The sequence below is a fragment of the Podarcis cretensis genome (assembly GCF_951804945.1).
Source record: "Podarcis cretensis genome assembly, chromosome: 17".
In the NCBI taxonomy this organism is placed as follows: Eukaryota; Metazoa; Chordata; class Lepidosauria; order Squamata; family Lacertidae; genus Podarcis; species Podarcis cretensis.
The window spans coordinates 23,691,877-23,715,120 of record NC_137187.1 but is presented as its reverse complement, the minus strand read 5'-3'; the positions used below and the strand labels follow the sequence as shown (position 1 = coordinate 23,715,120).

At 44.5% G+C, this 23,244-nt stretch overlaps 1 protein-coding gene and 1 long non-coding RNA gene across 2 annotated transcripts in view; one reads left to right on the top strand and one right to left on the bottom strand.

Annotated features, from left to right (window-relative positions):
* MUSK (muscle associated receptor tyrosine kinase) overlaps positions 1 to 17,778 on the top strand; it is a 55,292-nt gene extending 37,514 nt beyond the window's left edge. Inside the window, exons 11-18 of the mRNA XM_079958910.1 lie at positions 63 to 238; positions 2,212 to 2,235; positions 3,974 to 4,062; positions 4,401 to 4,560; positions 5,929 to 6,118; positions 10,114 to 10,305; positions 13,376 to 13,524; positions 16,418 to 17,778. Of these exons, the coding sequence (XP_079815036.1) occupies positions 63 to 238; positions 2,212 to 2,235; positions 3,974 to 4,062; positions 4,401 to 4,560; positions 5,929 to 6,118; positions 10,114 to 10,305; positions 13,376 to 13,524; positions 16,418 to 17,100 (1,663 nt within the window). The 3' untranslated portion in view covers positions 17,101 to 17,778. The remainder of the gene's footprint in view (positions 1 to 62; positions 239 to 2,211; positions 2,236 to 3,973; positions 4,063 to 4,400; positions 4,561 to 5,928; positions 6,119 to 10,113; positions 10,306 to 13,375; positions 13,525 to 16,417) is intronic.
* LOC307206619 overlaps positions 1 to 23,244 on the bottom strand; it is a 143,335-nt gene that overhangs the window by 66,666 nt on the left and 53,425 nt on the right. The gene's annotated exons all lie outside the window — the stretch shown is intronic.

Genomic DNA, 23,244 nt, shown 5'->3' with positions numbered 1-23,244 from the left:
GTAATATTTTTGCCGTCACATCATTGACTGTGCATTCTGTTGTTGTTTGTGAAACACTCTAGAGAGCACTGCCTTGCTGTAAAGGATCTCTACTGCTTTAAAGAATGGCTTTCGATGGAAGAAAATGCCCGCAAAGGAATCTATAAGCCTGGATTGATGTTGCTTACCCTTCCCAAGTGCAACAGTCTCCCCAGCATACAGCAGGGCCCCAATACTTGCACGAGGATCCCACAATTTGGTAAGCAGTTCAATAAGCAGCGTGTTGTCTCAACAAATTTATGTAGTGTAAACTTTATATTTTTCCCCCCCTGAAGTTTTTTTTAAGTTTTCCGAAATTTCACACAAACATTTCAATACATAATAAAAACTTTTTTTTTACTTCCCACCCCCTTTCTCATGTTTTAATAGATGTCTTCTATCTATTAAACCTTAACAAAACTATTATCATCTTCAATCCCTTCTGTTGCTCATAGTTCAAATCCTGCTTACTTGTTCATCATATAATAATAATATTTCTTTAAATAATCCGAAAAGGGTTTCCATTTCACAAAACCTTCTCCATTAGGTTCTCTTATTCTAGCAGCTAACTTTGCCAGTTCTGCATAATCCTTTGACTTGCTTGTCCAGTCGTCTTTAGTGGGTATTTCTGCTTCTTTCCATTTTTGTGTGTAGAGATGCCTACTTGCACTTGTAACATACGTAAACAACTTAATCATCTTTTGGGGGACTTCTGTCCCTATAATCCCTAAAAGAAAAGCTTCAGGGTTATTGTTGTTGTTGTTGTTTACCTCATCATATATAATCTCCTTCAATGCCCTTGTTTTCTTACAAGTCCACTACATATGAAAATAGGTTCCATCTATCTGGATGACAAATGAGATGGTGTTGGACTTACGGAGGAAGAGAGGGGAACTAGCCCTGTTGTATATCAGGGGGAGTTGTGTGGAAAGAGTGTCTTCCTTTAAATTCCTGGGAGTTTACCTTAGTGAAGACCTTACTTGGAGAAACAATATAACTCAGGTGGTTAGGAAGGCCCAACAGAGACTCCATTTCCTCAGGGTCTTGCGAAAGAACAATGTTAAACAACAATTGATGACCTCCTTCTACTGGTCCACAATAGAAAGTGTCCTCTCATATTGTATCACAGTGTGTTATGCTGGCCTGACAGCCACGGACTGAAAGTCTTGACAGAGGGTGGTGAACGCAGCACATGATATCATGGGCTGTCCCTTGAGTCCGCTAGATGACATCGCAAGGGATCGTTGCCTTAGGAGAGCGAGAAAAATTCTCAGGGATGATTCACACCCCGGCCAGCACCTCTTTAATCTTCTACCCTTGGGCAGGAGATATAGAAGTATAATCAGTCGTCCCAACAGGCTAAAAAACAGTTACTATCCGTGGGCTGTTAGGCTGCTGAACAGAAAATAATATAGTGCAACTGACTTTCAGGGTTGGTGTGTTGTGCGACAAGCACACAGAGTGCAATGAGATTGAGTGTTTTTTTGGGGGGAGGCTCGGTTAATTTCATTGTACACAGGTTGTACATTGACAATAAAGGTATTATTATTATTATTATTATTATTATTATTATTATTATTATACTTCCAGCAGTTATTAGGAACCTCCTTATACCTTTTAGCTAATTTATTAGGTGTTCATGGGGTGTAAACTTTAAACTGAAGCCGAATGCTGCAACCCCTCTAGCGTTGCTATCTTAGCTATCATCCTGGAGAGTTTGCCTTGCCTTCCTTCCCAGTTTGCTTTGGGAAGCAAGACTCTGCTTTTGCTCCAGAGCAGGCAGGAATCGTAGGAGTGCCAGAATCTTAATGCCTTTAAAAGCATTGCTTGCTAACTCTTCTGGGCCAGGAACCTGTCAAAACTAGCTCTGCTCAACCGTCCTATGAAATAACCTAAATTTCAGCATGTAGCATGTGAACATGTTTGAACCACCTTTGATCTAGGGGCTCCGTGACCTTTTGCAACAGCTTGACACACGGAAATCAGAAAATTTTCATGACATGGAAATGTACATCAGACTTTGCAAATGTCTTCAGCATTAGCTGTAGCAAGTGGCTGAAAACTGCTGAAATTGGCAACCCTCTAATCAGAGCATGGGGGGGAAGGGACAACGCTAACACCGCCAGACAGCGACATATCAAAAATCTTTCTGATACAAATTGATGACATCTTTGTGTCTTTTTCCTTCCTCAGAGCTTAAAAAGGAGGATATAACAAGTGAGTGGCTCTCTTCGGAATCTGCACTTTACCGGAAATGTTTTGTGGTTGTTGCTGTTCTTTTAATTTATCAGATTTTCATGCGGTAACGGTAAATCGGGATGAAACAGGACAATAACAGGGGAATGGAGTTTTGATGATGACGTGGTACAAAAAAAAAAATGCAAGCCTCAACAGTGCCAAGCACTTTATAAGCTGCTTTGTGGAAGCACCCAACGTTGCACTAATATAATAAGAATTATTATATAGCCTGGTGTTTTGTTATATTCATATTTATTAAATTTGTGTACCGCCCTATACCCACAGATCGCATATGACTGTAGGGCATTAAATTTGATTCCATGCCAGCAGTCATGTTTCTGTGCTATATTTTTGGATGCGGTCGAAGACTTAAAGGGTGATAAGAAGGCTGCTGAAATGGGTATCACGGCATTTAGAGTGGGCAGGGGAACAAAACATAAGCAGAGCTTTGCTGGATCAGGCCAAAGGTTCATGTAGGCCATCTTCTCACAGTGGCCAACCTTGTGCCTGTGGGAACCCTGCGAGCAGGAGCTGAATACTAAATCACTCACCTTTACCAGACTCATCTTGACATTTCCCGACTCGGCTACTCCTAAAAAGCTCCTGAAATATAGGGCCCTCTTACAGGGCTGTGGGTTAAACCACAGAGCCTAGGACTTGCCAATCAGAAGGTCAGCGGTTCGAATCCCCACGACTGGGTGAGCTCCCATTGCACGGTCCCTGCTCCTGCCAACCTAGCAGTTCGAAAGCACGTCAAAGTGCAAGTAGATAAATAGGTACCACTCCAGCGGGAAGGTAAACGGCGTTTCCGTGCGCTACTCTGGTTCGCCAGAAGCAGCTTAGTCACGCTGGCCATATGACCCAGAAGCTGTACGCTGGCTCCCTCGGCCAGTAAAGCAAGATGAGTGCCGCAACCCCAGAGTCGTCCATGACTGGACCTAATAATCAGGGGTCCCTTTACCTTTACCTTTAAGTTAGCACAGACATAGCTTTTATACATGTATTCTATCAATGAGGGTTCACCAGAAGCGGCTTAATCATGCTGGCTACATGACCCGGAAGCTGTACGCCGGCTCCCTTGGCCAATAAAGCGAGATGAGTGCCGCAACCCCAGAGTCAGTCACGACTGGACTTAATGTTCAGGGGTTCCTTTACCTTTACCTTTACCTTACAGGACTATAATATTGAGTTGAGACAAGTTTTTAAAGACACAGAACGAAAACAACTACTGCCAAATTTGTCGTATTGCCGGACTGACCCCGGGCAATCAATGCCCTTTTTGTCAGTGGGCCCTTGCCCTAGGCCCGTGGTTCATTCGGCAGGGCTGGTAAGGATGGATACGCGCGGTGCACCCAGCCATAACACTCCCTTGGAGTGGAAAACCTTAGAGCAAAAAGGCCAGCTACATAAAGAATGCCAGCCCAATCTAGATAAGTCAAAGACAGGACACTCCAGTAGCCCCTTGGTTGATCTCGAAATTCACCATCCATTACCCCGACTGGAACCCTATCAGCCATCGCCAAGTGACACTCCTCCCAAGGGAAATGTGGCACACCTTGACCTGTGATTTCCAGTGACTGGTAAAAGGACATTCTAAGAGGTTCAGCCCAGTTGTTGTTCGTCAGGAGGGCATTGAGATAGGGGCATGGCCTTCTGTTCAGCCCAGTGTGATGTGGCACCTTGCTTTATGATTCCATTTTCCTCTGTTTCTCTTCAGCAACTTGTTACAAAGGCAATGGGTTAACCTATGAGGGTCCTGTCAATGTCACAACCTCTGGGATTCCCTGTCAGAAGTGGAATGAACAGGTAAGAAGGTTTATTTGAAGCTGGAGGGCAGTGATGGTTTAAAGCAGACAAAGCAGGGATTTGTCCAGTTGGAACTCACCAGAACTCACCAGTTCTGGCATCTGTCAAGTGGACGCCATTATAAGAGAACAAGGAAGGTGTTCATGGTGAATTCTGGCACCTCTTTTTCTAGAAAAACAGCACTGACTTGAGGTATACCTGGGAGCCAGTGGTACAAATCACTTCCATGGAAGCAGGTCCCATCACCAACCAGTCCGTCAGACGTTTGATTATTGTTTTTCAAGATGCCAACAGAATTTAACTCACTCTGAAGAAGTATTCGTTTTCATTGTCACCAGGTACCCCATTCACACCGGAAAACCCCACTGGCTTTCCCAGAGCTGTCCAATGCAGAAAACTATTGCCGCAATCCAGGGGGTGAAAATGCACGGCCCTGGTGTTACACGAGGGACTCATCTGTGAAATGGGAATACTGCAACGTGCCTCATTGCGGAGATGGTGAGAAACCATAATGTACAGTTTATAGCAAAAGGTGCTGCTTGGGGTGTTGATCTTATTACGCGTTGGCTTCAGAATGTTTAGCGCTGCATTTTTTATTTATTTTTTACAATATGTGGTGCATCCAGTTTTAGCTGGCTTGTTTTGAATCAATAAATTGTGCTGAGAGATGTGGCAGGCATGCCGTAGATCTGAGCTGCGTAGCGCTATTGATAGCTTTGAGCCAGTCTGCCAGATATCGGTATGAAGAACCACGAATCTATCTCCCCATCTATTTCTGATGTTGAGGCTGTCAGCACCGTTACTCATGTCGCCAAAATTACACCACCTGCATGCACACACTGGAGGCCTCAGCAGGCTTAGGGGAACTCCAGAGTTTGCAGAAGTACAGAAAATCTATAAGAGGGCAAATACCTAAGTGGGGGAGAACCCCCAAAACAGCCCAGTGAGCATTCAATGTGCTCAGTGACCATGGAATGTTGACTGACTCAGTGACCCTCGTGGTCCCTTCCAACTCTACAATTTTATGATTCTATGACAGCTGCAGCTGGAAAACTGATGGGTTTTAGTTTTGTTTTTTTAAGAATGGAATGGTGTGTAGTTTCTGGGACCCTGAACATTAACATTTACACACTGCAACATTTCAGTTTGCAAGAAAAGATACCGTAAAGGACAAACTGCTCAAGATTTAGAAAGATTATAGGGTTTTGCAGATTATAGTCTCTTATTTATTACATTTCTAGCCTTCTTGCAAACTCACGATTCCATATATATATATCACTGTTAAATAAGAAATAGGCCCCATAGTACTGTGTCCAGTTCTGGGCACCACAGTTCAAGAAGGACACTCACAAACTGGAATGTGTCCAGAGGAGGGCAACCAAAATGGTCAAAGGCCTGGAAACGATGCCTTATGAGGAACGGCTAAGGGAGCTGGGCATGTTTAGCCTGGAGAAGAGGAGATTAAGGGGTGATATGATAGCCATGTTCAAATATATAAAAGGATGTCACATAGAGGAGGGAGAAAGGTTGTTTTCTGCTGCTCCAGAGAAGCGGACACGGAGCAATGGTTCCAAACTACAAGAAAGAAGATTCCACCTAAACATTAGGAAGAACTTCCTGACAGTAAGAGCTGTTCGACAGTGGAATTTGCTGCCAAGGAGTGTGATGGAGTCTCCTTCTTTGGAGGTCTTTAAGCAGAGGCTTGACAACCATATGTCAGGAGTGCTCTGATGGTGTTTCCTGCTTGGCAGGGGGTTGGACTCGATGGCCCTTGTGGTTTCTTCCAACTCTATGATTCTATGATTCTATGATTCTAAATAAATAAATGGCAAGCAAGCACTCTCAAATTCCCTGTTTCCCTTTCAGCATCTTTGACCCAGGAAACGACGAAGTTGAGTGCGGCTCCTCCACGTTTCCCCTTTGCCCCCTCTTCTTCCCCGACATACTCTATGACTGTCATTATCTCCATCATCTCCAGTTTTGCGATGCTGATCATCCTTGTGATCCTGGCTCTTGTTTGTTGCCGGAGGCGCAAGCAGCTGAAAAACAAAACAAGGTAAGATCTGGGGCTTCCCTGGTTGCAGCCTCCTTCAGAGAGAGACACCTTTAAGTAAAACTCATGGAGAGAGAGAGAGAGAGAGAGAGATTCACGAATCATGAATTGTGCAGGATGTTTATGTTAGCCAGATTTAATATTTTCCCCTCAATGATAGTGAGAGGAAGATATTTAGCTCTCCCAGAATCAGAGTGTCTCTGCAAATGTAGTAAACAGGAACCTGATACTTTGGAGCATATTTTCTTTTCTTGTGATTTTGGCATTTATGCCAGAAGCCAATTATTAGAGGCCTTACCACTCAATAGGCTGACTTCTACGCTACCAACAGTTCAGAACCTGCTTTCGTACAGTAATGATCAAATTACTTTAACAGTGGTTGAATTTTTGAGTGCTGTCCATGTAGAAAGACTGGGCCATTATAAAGAGATTTAGTGGTTGTATTGTATTATTTATGCAAATTGATTTTCTTTGGAGTTAAAGATCTGACTGGGACAAACCTTGTTATGTTGAACTAGTATTTTGCATAATTTGTATACGGTGTCTGTTTGATAATGTGTGGTTTGCTGTGCCTAATAAAGGATATTTGATTTGATAGCACTTCATTCCATTAATTTCAGCTTTGAAATGGTGCTTGCAGTTAAAACTGCAGTGCTGATTTGTTTTAATACAAACGAGGGGTTCTTTTCTTCCATCACGGGGAGGAAATAATTAGAAGCAAAGGCGGCGAAGAAGAATTTGGCTCACCAATGTTGTGGGTGGTTTGTTCAGCAGAAGGACAGTCCGAATCATATTTAATCAGAAGTTCCACTTGGTCTAATGTAATGACAGCACTTAGGATTCTGCATGTAGAAAAATGGAAGGAAGAAGAAGTTCCCACCAAAGAAGAACGGATAAACAGAGTGATGGATTATGTGGAATTGGCAACTAAAATGAGAGAACCTAATGAGGATTGTTTTGTGGAAGAATGGAAGCCCTTTTCAAATTATTTAAAGAAATACTACAGCATGACGAATTCGCATGCAGGATTTGATCTATGAGCAACAGAAGAAATGAGAGATTATTGTATGGTTATTATGACATAAGAGAGAGAAGATAAGGTGCATCAAGGGGGAGAAACAAAAAACAGTATGGAAAACAAGGTGGGAAGTCGACAAAACAACCAAAAACTTGTTATGTATTGAAGCGTCCATGTGAAATTTTATATTTAATAAAATATAACTGGGGGGTGTGTGTGTGTGTGAAGAAGTCCCACTTGGACTAATAGCTCTTGTAGTAGAGCAGAGGTGAGGGACTCATTTCAACCCAAAAGCTGCCTTGCCTAGGGAGCAGCCTTCTGGCATCCTAGTGGTAGGCTGGGCGATGGGTGCAACTCTTGCCTTTGCAGAAGAGATTACAGTCCAACTATGCAAAAGTCAGAGGAACATCTGTCCCTACAGGAAGTGAGAAGCATTTGAGGGAGCAAGAACTGTTCAAGCCCAGAACTGGAGGGTGTGTGGGCAGGATCAAGGAGGCGGTGGGGCCTTAAAGAGGGTCCCAAGGGCCAGATAGAGAGGCCTGGTCAAATACATGTTGGAAATGTAAAGAAAAAGAAGGGACTTTTTATCACATATGGTGGGAATGTAGAGAAGTTAAATTTTTGGGGGAAATGATATATAATGAATTGAAGAAAATGTTTAAAATGACATTTGTAAAAAAAAACCAGAAGCATTTTTGTTAGGGATTGTAGGACAAGACCTGCCAAGGAAAATAAATAACTTATTTATGTATGCTACAACAGTGGCAAGAGTCTTGATAGCACAAGGGTGGAAGAATGAGGAAACCCCGACAAAAGAACAGTGGCAAGAGAAATTGATGAACTATGCAGAACTGGCTAAACTGACATACAAACTGTGAGATAAGGACAACTGTGACTTCAAAGAAGAATGGGAGCTTTTTACAAATTACTTAAAAAGACAACAAAATGAACTGGACTCCTTGGCTGGTTTTGAATAAACATACACAAATTTATTGATTGTTAACATAGTAGACAGATAATATAAAGATTTATACAATTTTACAATATGCAAAGAATAATATGTGTGGAGAAATCAGAGGAGCTGAGGGTTGATGGGGAGGTGGGAAAAAAGGGGAAAAATAATGAATAGGATATATTTTAATATTTTGTTATGTTGAAATTGCTAATATTTTCTTTAAAAAGAGAGGCCTGGGGAGCCACATGTGGCCCTGAACCCCGAGGTTCCCCACTCCTGAATAGTGCAAGTGTTTCTGTGCCAAGTAGAGCACTTGCTGTTTCCATTGTGAATATGAACTCATGATGTCATTGCAAGTCATTGTTCTCATGACTGGTGATTGGTTGCAGCAGCCAGCAGGAGATTGGCAGCGGCAACTGGCTTTGTGATTGGTTGCTGCGCCTAGGGCTGATGATGATTGGCTGTGGTTGCGGCAATTTGACATTGCCGCCTCGGCAGTGTCGAGGCGTGCTTGCAATTGGCTGTGGTTGCGTGGGGTGGGAAGTTGGGCTTTTTCCACCGAGCGTTCAGACGATTGGTGCCCAGGGCAATGAGTGCGATTTGCATTGGTGGGCAGGCTGTAGAGCGATTGGTGGTGGTGACCACCCCAAAAGAAGCTCTATAACACTTGGCAATCCCCCCCCACAAAAAAAAATCTTTCTTGTGGTCCCCAAAAATAGGGGTCGTCTTATACATGGGGCGTGTTATACACAGAAAAATATGGTATTTGGGTTAAAACGCATACAAAAATGCATATTTTAGGATAAATGCATGAGCTGTGTCTATTGTGAAAAAGTGCATTTAGAGGGTGAACATTATGCACTTCTTTTTTGTTAAAAAAAAAATCAGATTGAAGCAGAAATTGGATGGAAAGGATTTATGAATCAGCACATGCAAAACGATTGTGGACTAGAAATAGTCAGGCCTATCTATGCCTAGTCGAGGCTGGGTCACAACAATTGCTCATATTAAAAACAGATTCGTGTCATTGGCTGACGTAATGCACGTTTTGACCCTTGACCTTGAAACCCTTCTCTCCCCATTTTGGTTACCACCTGTCTAAGAGACACACTGAAGGCATCTTGCCTTCATACAAGAACTTCTCCGGTAACCATTTTCTATGTTTGTTCATGAACGATTCTCTTAAATGTGGTAAAAATAGGGTTTAAAAATTTGCTCGAGAAGCTAGCTAAGCAGAATAGTCAAGGGGTCGCGCCAGCCCTACCATTAGGCAGAGGGATAAAAATATTTCAGGGATGGGGAGATTCTCAGTAAGATGTAGAAGGACATTGGATATAGGCAAGGTTAGATTACAATAGAGCAGTGTATTTTAGGAGCAGTTGTTGTAGTTACCTTTTTATAACTCATAATAACTATAGCAGTCTTCCCAACTTGAGGCCACATAGCTGCCCTTTGCTGAAGTAAAGGAAAAGTATTTTTGGCACATTTGACTTATGTATATAGGCCAGTTTAATTGTCACTCGGTGTGAAGAACTAGGAATACAGATGTTCTTGGGGACCAAAGGGAAGGGATGGCATTTCTTCCTACATAAATTGTACCCCTGTCAACTCCTGGAATAAAAATAGCTTCATACAGATATCCCATCCTTTATATATTTTTCATGCACTAATTATTTCCACATACACCTCTCTGCAGACTGACTACTACAGTTGATGGTTTTGAAAAGTTGCCTGCTGGTGCTATTTGATCTCTCAACGAGGGTCCCCTATTTTAATTGTTGATGTTTCAAAGGCATTGCTTTATTGCATATTTTATTTATGGATGCTTACGTTTTGATGTTTTAATAGGATTGTTTCTTGTGTTTCTTTTTACTTGTGGATGCATTCAATTACTGAAGTTTATTTTTAATACTTGTGTAATTGATTATTATTTTTACTGGTAAACTGCTTAATATCCACAGCAACATCATCATCAACGTTATGCTTGCTCTAATCTTGCAACAAATCTTCCATCCATTCTTTCAGGGTGTCAGCACCCCCAGCCCTGACAACACTTCCTTCTGAGCTCTTATTGGACAGATTGCACCCCAATCCCATGTACCAGCGCATGCCTCTACTCTTGAACCCAAAGTTATTCAGTCTGGAGTATCCACGGAACAATATCGAATATGTGAGAGATATTGGAGAAGGCGCTTTCGGCCGGGTCTTCCAAGCAAGGTAAATGACCAGCTGTCATCTCTGGTCGTTTCTGTTTACATGAATCCCAATGTTAGACACATTTTCGGTCTTCGTTTCTCTATGTTTCGATGAATTAGCTAAGCAAGGAATGGCCATTGCCCCCAAAGGCAAAGGTCAAAAAGGCATTTAACTTGAGCTGAGGCATGTGCAGAAAACGGTGTCGCTCGTGGTTGCCAAACCACATGGGCCAGCCTTGCAGCTGTGTTGCTCTCCTGGAAGATTTGTTTTCAGATGGGCAGGAGGCCATTCTCAGGCATTTGACAATGATGTGACATTTACTGTATCCACACTGCAGCTGTCACACTGCCACATGTCCGGAGCGGGCGATAAGAGAACTGGAAGTTTGCTTTGGAGACTGGGACTTCCTATAGCTACTGGGTAGTAAAACACCCTGACGTTTCAGCAACAGCTGGGCAAGTTGGCTTTGGGATGCCTGCTACATCTCCCCAGGCAGGCGTCTCCTCCTATATAATGCCATACATAGGGACAGCACGGAGATGGCATCCCCATAGGCGTGGCCATGGGCCAGCTCAGACATAAATAATCTCAGCTGAATAAAGGGGGGTTTGTTAAGGCAAGAGGGAGTGGAGGTGCCACTCTGAGGCTGTCAGTTTCCCTTCCTACCTCCTTTCGAGCTCCATCTTGAAGCCAGATACACTCAGATCATGCTAGGACGTGGGAAAGGGATTTATTTCTAAGCAGGGCTCCTGAACCTAGTGTGGGAATATTCAGGGTGCCAGGAGAGGATATATTGTTTATTAATATCCCTCCTAACTTGCACTAGCAAGTTTCTTTATGTGGCAGAGTTACATTCCCCTTTCTTACATGTACAGCAGATAGCTGGTTGCAGGCTTGTGTAAGCCTCTCACTATTAAACAATTCAGTTTGTCTAAGATTGAATTAGGAGGGACGCGAGTGGCGCTATGGTCTAAACCACAGAGCCTATGGCTTGCCAATCAGAAGCTCAGTGGTTCGAATTCCCACGACGTGGTGAGCTCCCGTTGCTCGGTCCCTGCTCCTGACAACCTAGCAGTTCGAAAGCACATCAAAGAATATAAATAGGTACCGCTCCGGTGGGAAGGTAAACGGTGTTTCCGTGCACAGCTCTGGTTCGCCAGAAGCTGCTTAGTCATGCTGGCCACATGACCCGGAAGCTGTACGCCGGCTCCCTCAGCCAGTAAAGCAAGATGAGCGCCGCAACCCCAGAGTCGTCCACGATCAGGGGTCCCTTTACCTTTAAGATTGAATTGTGCATTCCTGGTAAGTTCCCTTTAACCCCTCTTAAAAGAATAAAGACACAACAATCTTATTTAAAGTCAATAAAAGAAGTTTACTCACATCATCAGTTCACAGTTGGATTCCTGAAAGCAGACTTAGTTACAAATATGTACATGTGGATCTACCCCATATGGGGAATAGTCCCAGGGCTTCTGCTAGCTAGCAGAGCACTCGTAGCTAAAAAGCTGGTCCAACGAAGAAGAGAGAGAAAAAGAGAGAAGGGAGAGAGTGCTGCATGACTCGTCCTTTTGTTACCTGGACAGGTAAGTTCACGCCCACCTCTAGTCACATGCAAGGGAAGGATGCTCCAGCCCAAGAGGAACAGGAAGTTTATACTAGCTGGACCAACATCCCCTTGCATGTCCATTCTAGGAAAACAAGGAATGTTGTATTTGACTGCTCCAAGTGGATTACATCCCACACCTCGGATGGTGGCTAGACAAGCAGCAGAGGAGCAGGCACAGGGCCCATTCTGGCACCAGCTCCATGGTAGGAACCCCTTCACTTGTTGCCCAACTGTCTTGTGATGGGGACTGCAAGGGTGCAGGAACCTGCTGCCACTGGTAGGTTAACAAGCTAGCATCCTTGTTGCTGCCACAGAACTGGCGCGGCACAAAGGAGACTGAAGGTTTGGCAGGCCGGGAATTTATCCTGGCCCTGGTTGCAGTGCCAAGCACCGCTATTGGGCAGTTGGCCTCGCACCCAGGGGACGATCTCCAAATCCTGCCACCATTGGGCGATTTGGCGGCAGGAGGATGATCTGGCATGCGATATGCCATTTCACAAGGGAGGCCCGGGGCCCTCCCACAAAACCACCCCCCCAAAAAAGGGGCAAACAGACATATTTGAAACACCATTGGAAAAGTCTGCAAACACCCCGTTCTGCCCCGCCTCTGCCCTGCCCCATTCCGCCCCCTTTTGTGACGTTTTCCTGACCTTTTCACTTCCAGGTTTGGCACGATGGGCATGTGCGCAGTCACACACATATTGAATGTGCGTAAATGGGGGGTTGCCTGTACATTATCTGCTGCAGCACCGCAGCAAGTGAAATAATGTAGTTAGCGTCAGAAGCTGAACCGCAGCAGAATGGAAACAGCACAGCGCTGCAAGCAATGAACCTGGTTCAGAAAGGAAATGGGTGCCTCCTTCTATTCATACCTGTTCCTCTGCGGTTGCAGCCTGTGGACATCAAAGGGAGGCAGAGGCAGAGACAGTTATGTACAATAGCCAGCAGCTGACACACAAAGTCCTCAGAGCTAGATGCACAATTGGTGTTTATGAGGCAGTGAGAGAGAAAAGTGAATGGTGTCACCAGCCAGCAACTTATTCCTTAGGTTATATATGGGAGATATATATGGGAGATATGCTTTCTGCTGTCGGGGACAAAGAATGTCGCACCAGAATGGGATGGGCAAGATCCTAGATATCAGCTGAGCAGCTCATTCCACCCCATTCTGGTTTCACTGTCACACAATCCTGAATCCTTTCTCTCCCTTTCTCTCCTGTTGCATGCCATTATGGCAAGCATTTGTACACATTTTGTGTGCATGTCTTCCATAAAACATGCACTTTTATTTATAACACACACTTCTAAATACTTTTCTGTGTAATCACCAGTAACTGATGCATTTTGTACGCATCTTTTGCATTTTTCATGTGAGTGCACGTTTTGCTCACTGAAAATGCATAGCAAAAGGGATGCTCTCGTTTTCTGCAGCTGCGCGTGACTTTTCTCTCTGCCTCGTTCCCTTTTGTTCTCCTCCTCTCTTAGGGCCCCTGGACTGCTTCCTTACGAGCCATTCACGATGGTGGCTGTGAAGATGCTCAAAGAAGAAGCCTCAGCAGACATGCAGGCAGACTTCCAGAGAGAGGCGGCCCTCATGGCTGAATTTGATAATCCAAACATTGTGAAACTTTTAGGTACCAAATCTGACATCTTCTTCTTCTTCTTAAAACCATCAATATGCATTTTTTATTGTTATGGACCCCCCCCCCCACACACCTTATCCCACACCACTGGCTCAAAGATGCAGGCAGACTAGGCAGCCATCTTGGGTGACATATTGAGTTAGCAGTTGCCATACCAAAAGCAACAGAACATGGAGTCTGGTCTTTTGTGCTGCTTCTGACTTGGTTCACGTGACACAGGGAGCCAAACTGCGGCTTACCAAGACTACCATTTTGCTCTTCTGTGTTCCTTTCTAAGTTAAGCGAAGGTTTGACTTAGTTTGTCACCCGAACTGGAACTCATGGCTTAAGACTCCCTTCATCAACTGCAGGACGTAGGTGGTCGCCTTTGACTGGACTTAACCATCCAGGAGTCCGTTACCTTTTTATCTTTTATCTCATCAACTGCATGCCATAGCCAAGAACAAAACAGCGTTGTGCAAACCAGGCCTCTGACACATCTGGATGCATGTGTGAAACTGATAAATTAATTAATAGAATTATTGAATTGGAAGGGACCCTGAGGAGCATCTAGTCCAACCCCCTGGAATGCAGGAATATGCAGTTGTCCCAAAAGGGAATCAAACCTGCAACCTTGGCGTTATCAGCACCATGCTCTAACCAATTGAACTATTGGTTTAAAAGAGGTTAAAACTCAATTAAAATTGTGCTATCTGTAGAGCTCCGGATCCAACTGCCTAACCTGTCGCCATGTTAACCGGAAGTCCTTGATCTATCTGTCCGTGTGTGAACTGAGTGTTCTCCCAGAATCCTTTGCAAAAGCAGAGCTGCCTCTCCTTCCTTCTTTCTGATAATGCCTAGCGTAACACAATGCATGATTTGATGTTATCATGCTATGCCTCCGTTCTCCCCGTCAACATCATAGGTCATTGGGCTGGTCAGCTGCAAATCTCTCCAAATGAATATGACTGGTTCTAGTAATCAATCCAAACAAAGTTTATTTTGCTAGAAATATTGTCAAGCCAGAAGTTTTTTTGGGGGGGCAGGGGGAGGTGTTACAGAGGGATTTGAAGTTAGTTCCTCGGGCCCAAGTGACTGTGTACATTTCAGCAGGAGAAAGGGGAAACAGGAAGTGGACACTCAGTTGGAGAGATCCCTTTGTTTATTATCACCATGCTGGATAAATTAGGAAAGGCCAAAGGAATCCATCAGTTTCATGTTGCGGGGGTGTGGGACTGTTGAACATCACTTGACCCGAGAACCCTTTTACGTGCATACTTCTTTTTTAGCTTGGACCAGCTGTTTTGGAAATGTGAAATGTCTGTCTCCGTCCCGTCCCCCGTCCCCCAATGGCCAGAAGGAGCGAAAATGCAGCCTCAGTGACTAAATGGGACAGAAATGTCCATCAGGACACCAGAGGCTTAAATGTACTTGCACACTTTGTTCACTTTTCATAGTCCATTTATTAGCTGTATATGAGCTGTATAAGGCTGTATACTTCAGCAATTCATACTTCAAAAGTTGCACAATTGCACAATGTAATCATTTAGCTCATTCCAGTGGTTAATGCTCCAGCAGCTGAAATCTGTAAAAATCCTGAACAGCTATTAGCTGGCATGAAAACAAGAGATTTGAACATGTGGGAGAAAACCATAAATGCAGCCAGAGATCTGTTAGCAGGAGCACCTATTGTACGAAAGAGGCAGACCGCTTTTAAAACAGAACAGTGGTTAGGCTGTTTGGCAATAGAAGCCAAAAGAGCAGTAAATTCCCCTACTTTATGTACTGCTCACACCAAGGTGCACAGACCCTTTGGATCCTAAACATTCATCTTCCAGATGAAATGAATCAATTGCTTCCTTTTAGGGGTTTTTTTGGGGGGGGGTGTTACAGTGAGACATTGCATTTTACATGTTGTGTTTCTGTGCTTCAAGCGCTGGGCCTTTCTACAATTCTGTTTTGCTTTTTTGCTCATTTCTTTGCACATGTTAGCAAATTCAGGACCTCTAGGGCTCGACCTCCATGCAATAGGAAGGAGCAGGCATAGTTTTGTCACAGCTTTAGCATTCCTTATCTTCCTTTTATGTACTTGTAGTTTTGGAAATTGCCAGTGCCGAAGAGCCTTCATGCACAGCCTTCAAAGGAAAAACAACAACCAGGGAACAGCGTTGTGGCCAAGGCTGCACATTTGAGAGGGCCCAGGCAGGAAGAGACTGTTGATTCTCTTCCCAGCAATGGTCCTAACACAATTAGTACATACGTTGGTGCCATGGTTATTCGCACAACACTAACACATTTATTGAGCCATGCAGTGGCTTTGTACGACGCAACTTTCCCTTCTAGCAACTCATTATCATAACATGAGTTATCGTTGATCTTGTTAACAACAGAAGCAATAAAACTCCTAAAACCCAGAGTTTGAGTGTTGGTAGTTGCAATTCCAAGTTGCAATTGCAATTAACCAGTTGAGGAAGCATTTTATGGACTTCCTTTTTTAAATAGCTAACTGCTGGAAATCCTCTGTAGGGGGGAAAAGAACCTATAAGATTACAGTGGTACCTGTACATACGCTTCAGGTTACATACGCTTCAGGTTACAGACTCCGCTAACCCAGAAATAATGCTTCAGGTTAAGAACTTTGCTTCAGGATGAGAACAGAAATCGTGCTCCGGGGGTGCAGCAGGAGGAGGAGGCCCCATTAGCTAAAGTGGTGCTTCAGGTTAAGAACAGTTTCAGGTTAAGAAAAGACCTCCGGAACGAATTAAGTAATTAACCCGAGGTACCACTGTATTATTATTTAAATGCCTGCATATCATGGCACATTAAATAGCACCTTGCTGTTGCCGACAAGCTTGTTGGCCTGCAAGCAAGCAAACATTTATTGCATGTCTATCCTTGATTTCAGGGGTGTGTGCTGTTGGAAAGCCCATGTGCCTACTTTTCGAATACATGGCCTTCGGGGACCTCAACGAATACCTGCGCAACCGATCGCCACGCAACCTCTGTAGCCTAAGCAACAATAACCTTGACATGCGGATCAGGCCCTCGAGCCCCAGCATGCTTGGCCTCTCGTGCACCGACCAGCTCTGCATTGCCAAACAGGTGGCAGCCGGCATGGCCTACCTCTCGGAACGCAAGTTTGTGCACCGCGACTTGGCCACCAGGAACTGTTTGGTGGGAGAAAACATGGTGGTCAAAATTGCAGACTTTGGTCTCTCCAGGAATATGTACTCGGCAGACTATTACAAAGCCAACGAGAACGACGCCATTCCCATACGATGGATGCCCCCCGAGTCCATCTTCTACAATCGCTATACGACTGAGTCTGACGTCTGGGCCTACGGCGTGGTCCTGTGGGAGATCTTTGCCTTTGGCCTGCAGCCCTATTATGGGATGGCTCACGAGGAAGTCATCTATTACGTGAGAGACGGAAATGTCCTCTCTTGCCCAGATAACTGCCCTCTGGAACTGTACAACCTCATGCGCCTGTGTTGGAGCAAGCTCCCTTCTGACAGGCCGAGCTTTGCGAGCATCTATCGCATTCTGGAGCGCATGTATGAGAGGGCAGTGGCAGCTGATCATGCATGAGCTGTGCGACCGAGGGCAGCTTTTCATGGCCTCCTCTCTTGAATGACTAAGCTTGGATGAAAGAAGGAGCCTGGACCTCAATATATCAGCAGGATCAATTGTGCCAACACAGTCTTTGTAGTTGCTGCTTAGGCAACATTCCCAATAGGAAACTGAAGCAAGTGTGGTTGTTGACTTGAGTGAAGGCCGCAACTTCAGGAAGCGACACAAGTGTATTTTGAAAATAACCAGCAAGGACACTGTTCTTGAAATGTCATTTTTGTTTTCTGTTTTCTTTTAAAACTTTTTTTTTATCACGACTTTCTGTTATGCGAAAAACCACGACGTTCAAAAATAAAAACCACTACTACGAAAACAAGATCAGAGAATAAGCTAAACGCAGCAGCAGAATTTCAAATATAATCAATTGAAAGAGGAAACGAAGAGTTTTTTTGGGGGGGGCATGTTGGATATCATAGCAGGAGCATTCAGAACAATTCTAAAAACCCAACTCCTTCCAGAGCAGGAAGTTCTTCACAGGTGATTTTGAACATGTGTCTATATCTCATGTCTTGATTTATCCTGAGTCACAACATTGCTCAATCTGATCAGGTGGGCAAGAGTACAGGGTTTCATCTTGTATGTATTTTATCGGAAAATTGCTTCCAAAATGTGTTTATTAGAAGAAATTCGCACTGATGTGAGGGTTGTTGTTGTTTTTAATTGCAAATTTGCTGCAGAAATATGGAGAGCTGAATTTAAGAATGGAGAAATCAATTCCTTGTATACACCCTGTTCCACAAGGGACCATTTTAGATGTGTGGGTTAAGAACAGAAAAGCACTGATCGATGTCCTGCAATTCTAACCCCCTTTAAAACCTCGTTCATTTATTTTGTCTGAAAACGGAATACACTGTATGTACTGACTGGCTGCAAATCAAATGAACATGCACGTATATTTCTGTGCATCCATCACAGGAGACACAGAATTTTCGGGAACTTTAGATGTGGGGAGGGGGAGCGATGTCCTGTGTAAACAAACAACTTGGTGGTGAATGAGCAGAGCTATACACCGCACAAAGCCAGCAGGGTTATATGAATGAAAAGAGTGTCATTCACTCTCCTTGGCGGTGAGATCATTGCCTTCTAAATTTATCAGTTTTCGTTGGGGGAGTTGGATTCAGTTCACAAGACGGGGATGCCAGGGAATAAGGCAGTCGGAGTTGGGTTACAGCGAAGGGGACTTGGAAGTCTTTGGTACCCTGCCGATCATTAACAGGATGATACAGCATGTCTTCCAGAAATGAACAGCAGGGGAACGGGAAGTTCTTAACATCCAGACATGTGACAGTCTGTTGAGAGATTTGCCAAGTGCACTTGACCCCTAGAGAGAAAAGCCTGCAGAACTATGGAGTACCTCAGGGTCCTCTTAGCTGCCGTTTGCAACCACCACAAAGTCCCAAGGCACATACTGACAAATGGTCAGGGACCACAGCTGCCCTGGTTGCAAGGCCTTGCACAAACACGCAGTCACCCAGACAAGAATGCCTTTGCACATAGTCAGATAAATGTGTAAACTTCCTGAGCTGAAGTTTAGGGCCCTGCCCAGGACTGGAAACTTCACGCTCCCATCTCTGTTAGTCATTTCTCTCTGTTCCTCCACCAATCTAGTTTACATAATCAGCTGTCAGCCAGCACTCAATCACACCGTTCAAAGTTTGAGTTAACTCTTCATTAGCAAAAGCACAATCTCCGCACACTTAGCTGAGGCTCAGGCCTAATGAGCACAGCAGCTCATCCCCAGTAGGTCTGGCCCCATGAATCAGCTGCCAAGACTGAAAGTCCCTGCCTCCTCACTGCCATCTATGTCCCCTCCTCTCCAGTGCTTTCCCCAAGCAATTGGAGACTGCGTCTGCATGCAGTCTGCCTCTGCTCTGCCCTTTTCAGCTCTCTTCTGGTTCTGGGAGACAAGGCAGGAGGGAAGCTTGTTACAGCAGGAGGGGGAGACCCCTGTGACTCCTCACCAGCCTGACTCATCTCTGCCTCTTGGGTTTCCTCCTCCCACCCTCTTGCTTCAGCTTCTGCCTCCGATTCTAGACTGCTCTCTGCCACCAACTCCCCCAGCTCACGAAGCCCTGTTATCTCTTCATCTTCTGACACTTTCTCTTCCCAGTCTTCTCCCTCTGGCCACTCATCATCATCCCCCCACCAGTTCCCAGGCTCTGAGCCTTCTTCTCTTTGGGGTTCCCCAGCTGGTTCCTCCCACCCACTCCTCCAGTTTTTGACATCAGTTGTGATATGGAATCTCTCAGCCCTTCTGCATAGTGTGGAGGAAAGAGATTTTTTTTCTTCCTCTCTCGTAATTCTAGCACTTGGAGGCATTTACTGAAGCTGAAGGTTGTAAGATTCAGGAGAGATATGGAGGGTAAGTCAATCGATGGCTTGATGGCTATATTTCTACCTCCACTTCTCTGAATATTAGTTGCTGGGAATCCCAAATGAGGACAGTGCTGTTGTGCTCAGGTCCTGATTTCAGGCTTCCGGTTTGCCACTGGGAGAACAGAATGGAGCAATGTGTGAGTTAGAAACAATTTCTTTGATTGACACCTTTCCTTATCCTTTGTTCATCTGCAAGCCCTTGGACTCTCGGGACCATCTCCCACCCCTTCTTCTGATGAAGAGTTAACATGTGAATATTATTGAGATTTCCAGGCACTTCCATCCCTGATCTCATCCTTTCCCACCCTGGTGCCTTCCAGTTGCTGCTTTTAACTTCCACCTTCCCTGACCGTTACTCATGCTGGCTGGAAATGATGGGAGTTGTGTTTCCAAGGTTGGGAAAAGCTGGTCTTTCCAATCTGGCACCCTTTGTCCAAAAGCAGACCTCTCTAGGTGCTGTCTGGAAGCTCAGAAGCAGGGTCCAAAGGCAACAGTTCTCCTACCTTGCCTGTCAAGGCCACTTCTGGGTCCCAGTAGGGATGAGGGCCACACATAAGGTTGAACATCTTCTGCATCTGGAATGGAAAACCTGCCGTCTTCTGGATGTTGTAGAACTCCCAACTCCCATCAGCCTCAGTGAGCATGTCCAATGGTCAAGGATGGAGAGAATGTTAAGTTAACTTTGGAGGCCACAAGTTCCACAGCCCTGTTTGGCATCCTTCCAAACTGGCTGCTTCAGCCAAACACGGTGCTCTACATATATCTTTAAAAAATCCAGCTGGGTCTATACACCAGCGACAAAGCCTTTATCTCTATGTTATCTCATAAATACAGTGCTATAAACACTCTCTTGGATCCCGGAGGAGGACAAGCTGCAGCATCTCAGTGGCCATCATGTTTTGCCAGCGACCTTCCATGACACAAACCATTGCGCCAAGCAAAACGAGCGCGTTGTTTATTCTGAACCATATGTTGACTCAGCACGAAGCAGCACAAATATTTTTCTTGGCGAGCTCGCTGCACTATGAAGCAGATGCTTCTAAACAATGTTCCTTTTTCCACACCAGCCTATGTCGAACAAGCCCAAGGGTTTACTTATTGGACGGCAGTGTTTAAAAAGCGTTGGATAAAATATTATGGCATACTACATACTAGATGGTTTAGAAAGATAAGCAGGTTTTCGATATGAAAACAAGAATATATGGTTCAAATGATAATGAGCTCAGAACAAGATTCTGATTCAGGGCAGAGGAGTTTGTTTTGTTCTGTAGTGGGGAATCTCAGGCTCAGAAACTGAGTGCCCCCCCCCCGCCTCTCTGCCTGGCCCTTGTGACTCTTCCCAGGCTTCACCCCTCTGTGGCTGTGCTCTTCTCCCTCCTCAAGTGTTTTTTTCCTGGCTGGAAGTGTGCTAATGATTTTTGATTGTGTAAGGTTAGGTGTAAGTGTCTGGAGGCAATTGGAGGGTGGATGGTGGCTAACGGATTGAGGTTGAATCCCAACAAGACAGAAGTATTGTTTCTGGGTCACAAGGGATGGGCAGGTGCGGAGGATTCCCTGGTCCTGAACGGAGTAACTGTGCCCTTAAAGGACCAGGTGTGCAGCTTGGGAGTCATTTTGAACTCATAGATGTCCATGGAGGTGCAGGTAAATTCTGTGTCCAGGGCAGCTGTCTACCAGCTCCATCTGGTACACAAGCTGAGACCCTGCCTGCCCACAGACTGTCTTGACAGAGTGGTGCATGTTCTGGTTATCTCCTGTTTGGACTACTGCAACATGCTCTATGTGGGGCTATCTTTGAAGGTAACTTGGAAACCACAACTAATCCAGAATGCGGCAGCTAGACTGGTGACTGGGAGTGGCCGCTGAGACCATATAACACCAGTCCTAAAAGACCTACATTGGCTCCCAGTATGTTTCCGAGCACAATTCAAAGTGTTGGTGCTGATCTTGAAAGCCCTAAACGGCCTCGGCCCAGGATACCTGAAGGAGTGTCTTCATCCCCATCGTTCCGCCTGGACACTGAGGTCCTCCTCCAAGGGTCTTCCGCTGGTTCCCTTACTACGAGAAGTGAAGTTACAAGGAACCAGGCAGAGGGCCTCCTCGGTAGTGGCACCCTTCCTGTGGAACACCTTCCCATCAGATGTCAAGAAGATAAGTAACCATACAACCTTTAGAAGACATCTGAAGGCAACCCTGTATAGGGAAGTTTTTCATGTTTAATGTTTTGTTATGTTTTTGTATATTCTGGAAGCCGCCCAGAGTGGCTGGGGCAACCCAGTCAGATGGGCAGGGTACAAATAATAAAATGATTATCATTATTATGCAGGGAGATAGTTGTTCCTGACTATTCAATGAACTCCCTGGCTAAGCAAGGATTTGATCCCTCAGTTAGCCACATCTGCTGCCAACAATCCAAACACTACAGTAATCAGTATTCCTGCTCACAACATTCTCCTGTTGTATATATTTGTATTCAGACTTGGTGATGAAGGCCAAAATTCTCTCTCCTACAGTATAAACATTGCAGCCAATAATCTGTGCCACTGGCTTCTTGACCTCCTCTGGGAGCAAGGGTTTTGCTCCATGATTCAGCCACAGATGGCTGTTTGGATGGAAAGGTGGTTAGATTGCCATTCAGAGTATAGCCAATCCTAGCACATTGTCAAATGAGGCCCAGGAATGAGAAGGCCCCTTCTCTTTCCTTCACTCTCATGTTCCAGAGAGTGTCCCACCCATTAAGGCTTCTAGTTAGTTCAGAAATATACTGGTTCTGTATTTCATTGCTTTGTTTCTAATGATTAGGCATTTATTCCAGAAAAATGCCTGGCTGCGATAAGAAAAGATGTTTAAAGTGATTATACCTTTTCAAAAAAACAAAAAAACCTGAAACTTTTCTCTTAGGCATTATAGCGATATAAGTTCCAAAAAGATTACTAAGCTGTTTATGTATGCAACTAGGATTCTGCATGGAAGGAAGAAGAAGTTCCCACCAAAGAAAAATGGATAAGTAAAGCCATGGACTATGTGGAATCAGCAAAGCTAACAGCTAAAATAAGGGTGTATCTACACACAGGGGGGAAACCCCCACTATAAATAAGTCAGAAATTAAATTTTTGTAACAAAAGAAAAAAAATGCTATAGAAAATTGCTAAGATTTTTTTTTTGCTTTACTGCGCCATCTGGTGTTTCACGTTTATAACGCATTCAAAACACTGTTTTTTTACTAATGTAGCTGAGTCCTAAGAAAAACTAATGATGATTGTTTTGTGGAAGAATGGAAACCTTTTTAGGACTACTTAAAGAAATATTATAGTATGATGAATCTGCAATCAGGATTTGAACTATGAGCAACTGAAGGAATTGGCTATTTTTCTGAATCATGCAGAGTGATGCAGCAGTTTCACTCTCGAAGCCCTAGTGATGGAGTAGACTCCATACACAAGGTTTTGAAGATGACTCTTCATGGCAACTATTGACAAGCAGTGCTATTTATGCATATCAAATGCAATGCAATGCATTTCTCTCCCTTGAGCCCAAGAGAGGATTTTCTTGCTTCTAAAACTCCTTTGAAGTGGTCCATAAATTACATCTTGTCTGTCCTCACCAATTCCTTCAGACACAACGTCTCCACACTTGGCAAAACAATGGCAAAACAACCAGCCAACTTCCCAACTCCCATCCAGAATTCCTGGTTTAGTTATGTCTTCCTAAAAGAAGGGGTGAAGG